General features: G+C 39.3%; 1 protein-coding gene across 1 annotated transcript; it reads right to left on the bottom strand.

Moving 5' to 3' along the window:
* Window positions 1-289: 289 nt before the first annotated feature.
* On the bottom strand, window positions 290-6,191 carry tapbpl (TAP binding protein like). The gene is made up of 8 exons (XM_042489377.1): window positions 5,844-6,191; window positions 4,592-4,804; window positions 4,235-4,504; window positions 3,934-4,134; window positions 3,347-3,514; window positions 3,163-3,263; window positions 1,582-1,807; window positions 290-905 (listed from the first exon to the last, which is right to left on the bottom strand). Exons 1-8 carry the CDS (start codon window positions 5,893-5,895, stop codon window positions 838-840), a joined length of 1,299 nt encoding a protein of 432 aa, XP_042345311.1. The 5' UTR covers window positions 5,896-6,191; the 3' UTR covers window positions 290-837.
* Window positions 6,192-6,345: the final 154 nt, after the last annotated feature.

The raw sequence follows: 6,345 nt of genomic DNA, 5'->3' as shown, positions 1-6,345 counted from the left end.
GCACAGAGGATCTATAAAGTCACCACCACTTTAAGGTTAGTGTCACCTACTCAGTATCTGACCAAATGTCTCCCCTTGAGTGTTTGCGCAGAACAGTATGTTTCACAGTGACGTTAATCTTTGATGTTTTGGATATAAAATATCATCACTTTATATCGTCATCACTTTATGTTTTTAGACATTTGTGTGAAATACTGTCATAATAGCATATGAATTCTTAAGTAATGGCCATAAAACATGTTTTGTTAGCTCACAGTGACCTTAATCACTAAATTCTTATCACTTCATTCTTGAGTCCAAGTGGACATTTGTGCTCTCAAGGTGTCTTGAGATATTGTGCTCATGAGAATGGGACAGACTGACTGATGGACAGACGACCCAAAAAACAGAATCCCTCTGGCCACAGCTATCGACAGCATGGGGGCATAAAAACAATCTTAGGTCCTCTGATAAGGTGACACTAAACACTGAATACTGTGTAAGTTATTTTTTTCTACAGCACTAGACAGGCAAAACACAGACTAATGAGTCACAGTGAAAAAAACAGTGGTAAATTTACTTTGTGTGACAGAAAAGCAGTAATCTATCACAAATAAAACTCAAACACAGCAAATATATAAAGCAAATTAATTATACAGCTTGTAAGCCAGTTTTTTTCCCGTAAAAAAATGCATTTTTCACTTTTCATTCTTTTTTTTAGCAGAAGCCTACAAGAGTTTAAGTCATGGTTTCTAATGAAATCAGGAATAAATTAAAGACTCACTAATGACACACAGCAATTTTCTCTCAGCTCAGTTTTCAAGTCAGGAGTATCTTTTAGAATATCTATCTACCAACTTATCTCATAACCTGGAAGAAGAAGAGCACAGTGACGATCAGGAAACCCAAAACCCACCAATAGGAACCTGTAGAGTGAAAGACAGAGCAGGATTTTAGAATTTTAAGGATTTTACATAGGGTTTACATTAAGCACAAGCTACAAAACACAGTGCAGAGCATGCAATAAAAATTAACAATTAAGACTAAAAAGTATATGTTCAAAGGTCCATTGTGTAAGATTTAGGAACATCTATTGGCAAAAACAGAATATAATATTCTGTTATGTTTTCATTAATGTATAATCAGATGAAAATAAGAATCATTGTGTTTCTGTTACTTTAGAAAGAGCCAATTTTATCTAAACACAGAGTGGGTCCTCTTCCATGGAGTCCACAGTGATGCTCTACAGTAGCCCAGAATGGACAAAACAAACACTGACTCTAGTAATTCTCCTACACACTTGGCACATGGAAAAAAATCAAGTTCTGCAACCTCACCTCTAGTTGCAACTAAACTCTGCGCACGAGACCTTTAATATGAAGCAGGATGATGATTATATCATTGCTCTGTGTCTGAAAATTTTGTGGTGGTTGAGTGACAAAATGAAAACTGCATTTTTGCATTTTCCAGAGGTGAATACAATACAATACTGACATCAGACTGCCACACTCTCGGCAACACAGTGTGTTTCCAAACATTTAAAACGACCCCTTTAAAAATGCAGACTTAAACATAATCACAGCAACAGCCACACATAAATACCTGGTTTTGGACTTTCTACAACCAGACTGACAGAGAGAGGAGTGTCCAAAGCTGGGTGGGACACCCTGCAGGTGATTTTAGTTCCAGGGGAGACACTGGCGGGTACAGTAAGGTGAGACGACAGAGAAAAAGTCCCGTCACCATGCTGCCGGTGGCTGGAGAGAGAGCCCTGATCTGGAAGCACTGTGGGCTCTGTATCTGCAGGAGAGAGGGACAACCACTCCATCTGAAAGGAACAAGAATGCAGATAAATATGACAATGAATCAATCACACTTTCTCTGCACAGCCCTTCTCATACAGGTTATAGCAGTTCAATGTGCTTTCGAACCGACTGATAAGATGATATAAGGGAAGTATCGCAGTGCCAGAAAGATCGTCTTTACACATAACTGGTTACCTATGTAGTAGAGGGGAGCAAATACTTTTAAACATTGGTGCTATATGACCAGAGAAAACGGAGGGAAAGCACTGTGGCATTTGCTTTGGTCAAGAGTCAGAAAATCCACAACTACCCTTATGAATAAATGCTCTTACTGGTGGGGACTAAATGCAAGCTTGTCCATTTTGACACAGGAAACAATATGGCAGCTGGCTGACAACAAACAATCTCAAATCACTGTTAAACACTGCACTTTAATATTTGAATAAAACATTTGAGAAATAGGCAACACGGTAGCAGAATCTGGCTGATATTTGATCAACACTGCTTAGTCTCAGTGTTTGGAAAGAGTTTGGTTCGTGTTTGACAGAGGGCTTTGCCGTTCTGTACACAGACTACAGACTGTGAGATTTAAGCAATCTTATAAGCTTAGTGCAAGTAAAACTGTGAAACATGGATCCTAATACACTTGCGTATGACATTAAGTTTGACGTATACAGATTGTACAATAACAACCCCTCTTGAATCGCAGGCTACGACATACGTCCATCGATGTCAATACACAAGAACAAAACATTGTCGGCATACGTCATCCATCTACCCCACTGTAGTAAACAAACATGAATTGAGCCCTCGCTATAGTGGCATTTATGTGTGTCAAAAAAAGTCACAAAAAAAGGAGCAGGAGGTGAATGTGGACACCATCGCGGCTGGGGAAAAGAGGCCAACTTGACATGCCAATTTTGCAACAACAGCTTGAAATAATGTAAGTATTTATTAGCATTATTAGCATTTATCTACTGGGATTTAGCAGTGCCACGCCGATCAGTGCGTCATTTCATGCTGCATTTCTATTGGCTGGTTAATAGAATAGACTGGCTCTCAATGACATCATCCTCACAAAATGGCAACGCCTCTAGCTCAGAGTTTTTAACCTCACTTAAGCATAGCAGGAGTAAGTGGGGGCATGTCATCCATCTTTATATACAGTCTATGGTTATGTGTCACACTAAAGGCAGACGCTGCTGTGTTTAACATGTAACATGCCCAAAAGTGCATACCAGGCCTCTCTACACAGCGGTAAATTATATGATCCCTTGACCTCAGTTACTTAACTTCTCATCTTCTAGGACCTTAAAGTGTCCATCGAGATTTAATTAATGAAAATTAAGATGGAAGTTGTAACATAATAGTTACAGACCTGAGCGTCCAGTGGATAGTATTTAGTGCAGTGGCAGCTCAGAGTCTGGGGCGACGTCTCCAAAACCAACTTCTCCTTTGAGAGTGAAACCTGAGGTGGCTCTGAAAGGATGAGAAACAGAGGCAGAATTGAAATATATTCAGTAAATTGTTCCTCAATATTGAGAGATTAGGGTGAAACTTACGATTAATATGGAGTTGAATGACCTGCTGGGCATGGAAAAGGCCAATACTGACAGTACAGATGTACGTCCCCTCATCCACAACCCTCAGCTTGGTCAGACTCATGGATGCGTTACCTTCACCGACAACTTGGGCTGCATCCATGCTTGAGCCCTTCCTTTCTTCTTGCACTGAGGACAGAAAATAATACAGAAACTGGTTAAGAGTTATTTAATTATTCTGATGCATGAGTGTTAGACCTTAGTGCTTAGTGTTAGACCAATGGCTAACGTGTGTGTATGCCCCACACGTAGAATTTAAGTGTATTTCTGTTTAATGTAACACAACCACATGAAAAATCTCATTTTGAGATGTGATGTGATTTACCAAAATTGCCCCCAAAACCTCACTACAAATGAGCATTTAGTGGTTATTTGCATTATTTATTCATGAACTTCAAATCCAATAAAGCCACTAATGTATCATCATCAACACTATCAGTACGGTCAACCTCAGAGCCACAAGAAGTGACCTTTAGAGTTTGAATCCTCCTAAAGACCCTGGATAATCCAGAAGAGGCCGGGCGCACCTTTCCACACACAGCACTTACCCACTGTGCTACCTTCTGCATCATCCAGCCTTGTCTTCATTTCAAGCACTTTCCACCCTTTGCCCCTGTGCTGCAGTCGCCATTCAATGCCCACTTCCTGCGCTAAGGGTACTTCCTGCTGCTTAAAGCCGCAGCTGAGGAGAGCGTCACCTCTCAGGGCGGCAGATACTGACTTTATGTGGGAAAACACCAGCAATATCACTGAAAGATGAAACATAGACAACAGCAGAGAAAAAAACATTGAGAGAATGATGTCTTTAATACGTTTCACTGAAAAGATGCAATGTGATATCAAACTCACCTTCAGTCAGAAGAGTTCCCGACTGGCTAAGAGGCAGGCCCAGTTTGCTTTGTATGAGGGTCGACTGGTCCTTCTCTACCTTCAATGTTTGCAGAATCAACGAAGTGCTGAAATCGACTCCTTCCACATTAAGAGACACCATGAAATAAGCTGGATCTGAACCTTCCTGAGATCCATGCGGGGAGTAACGGCTTATTTCACACATCACCTCCTGATCATTGCAGTCCGCATGGAGCAACACGTGTGCATTGGGGATCTCAGGTGATGACACTAACGCAGAGTGATGAGGGGAGAAGATCAGCACAAGGTTATGCTTAAATTATACTACACATTATATGTAGAGGAGACGGTGAAAACCTTTGGTTTCTAACAGGATGGCATCTGGGTCAGGGATTGAAGGCGGGACAAACGGAGTGAGTGTTTCGGGTGATTCGTCAGGAGCCACTGCGACATCTCTTAAGACAAGAGTGGCTGGAGTCCGTTTGAAAAGAGATCCACCGCCCATTCCACCCAGTCCGACTCCCTCCTCCACCAGGGCGCACGAGAGTACCACATCTGCGACCCCATCACCTGACAAATAACAAAAAAGTTAAGTCTTCTTGAAAATCTTAATTCATTATCTGGAAATAATGAGTGTCAAGTTTTAAAAATACCAATACACATGGAGGTTAGCAATTTTTTTTATCATAATCAGGTGAACAAATATCAGAAGACTACAATTAAACAGAAATAATAGAATAACAGAGAGGCTTTGTTTTATAGATCCATAATTTCCTAATGATGTCTCGAAAGTTTCCTGGAAAAACTATGGAATTTTGTACAAATTACAGGCAAATAAAGACTTTTTTTTTTAAACTAAATGAATATATTTTAGTTTTGTTCAGCCTTGAAGCAATTGTTAATTTCCATAAGAATTTACTTCAAGAAGCAGCTCCATTTACACTATAGTAAATATTAATTCATTGTTCATTTTATTTATTCATTTATTCTTCATAATGGCTTATCCTATTCAGGGTTGCAGGTCAAATTATTTATTCATTTATTACTTAACATGTTTTATCTTCACAAATACCTATTGAACTGTTTACTTGCCTTTACCCAAAATTCCTATTTTTGTATGCTCAGCTGATGCAGGCAACACATCCCACTTTTATTTTGACAAAAGCATTGACATTAACACTATAAACAGAGGGTTTTTTGTTTTGTTTTGTTGTTTTTTTTTAAAAAAAAGCAAATAAAAACTAAAAAAAGAATATTAAGTGTCTGGTGCTCAGAATTCTCTGGTGTGTCCTCCTATGTTGAAACAAAACTTACACCCTTGGATATCTGATATTATAGATTACACGAGATCAGAAGTTAATTTCATTCAATTAATTGAAAGTGTACACAGTGCATAACAGTTAGAATCGATTACACAGTTCTTTCCAGGAAACTTCCCAGGAATTCACAGTCACACAGGGCCACTAATACAATACAATATTACTAAAATCATCTCAGTAAGACATTGTGAAATTAATATTTCCCTAAAAACTTTATTATTGAATTGGACAATCAACTAACGTTTATGTCTAAGTGCTGCATCAACTAAAGTCAAGATGAATGCTCTTACCGTAAACGCACGTCAGAAAGTATCCAAACCAAATTATTTTAAGAATCATCATGGAGTCTCGTGTTTTTATAAGTAAAAAAATGGCTAAACTAACATTTAAGACGACATAAGGTGAAACAACTGCTAAAAACAGAGGCGCACGAGCATACTTTCACTTTTGATTTCAGCGACTAACAACAGCTTCTTCACTCCGCTGTGTGTTTTACTGCCTTTTTTCCATCCAATCCAAAACGCGCAATAGCTCTACAGCATTTAATCTAATGTAACACGATAGCTAGTTGTAGTATTGTATAATAGTAAACTGTTGAGGTAGTATAGCTGTCATCTCGGCTCGTTGTCTGTGGAGCATGCGCAGAAAGCAGCAGTGGAGGATAGAAAGCGAAAGTGAGACAGGTCAGGATCGACCAATGAGAGAGCAGCAGAGAGCGGGTCATGGGTCACTATGGAAACAAATTGCCATGTTCACTGAAAACAACATAATTACAAAAAGGGAACTGGCATT

The sequence above is a fragment of the Plectropomus leopardus genome, chromosome 7 (assembly GCF_008729295.1).
Source record: "Plectropomus leopardus isolate mb chromosome 7, YSFRI_Pleo_2.0, whole genome shotgun sequence".
Classification (NCBI taxonomy): Eukaryota; Metazoa; Chordata; class Actinopteri; order Perciformes; family Serranidae; genus Plectropomus; species Plectropomus leopardus.
This window is presented reverse-complemented; position numbering and strand designations above follow the sequence as displayed.

Bases quoted from the DNA above. Each gene is read 5' to 3' on its own strand.
- tapbpl (XM_042489377.1), bottom strand. From the start codon at position 5,895: ATGATGATTCTTAAAATAATTTGGTTTGGATACTTTCTGACGTGCGTT. The intron at 3,264-3,346 runs GTAAGTTTCACC...TCATCCTTTCAG, and splicing joins CATTCAACTCCATATTAATC to AGCCACCTCAGGTTTCACTC. The intron at 1,808-3,162 runs GTCTGTAACTAT...TGTTCCTTTCAG, and splicing joins ACTATCCACTGGACGCTCAG to ATGGAGTGGTTGTCCCTCTC.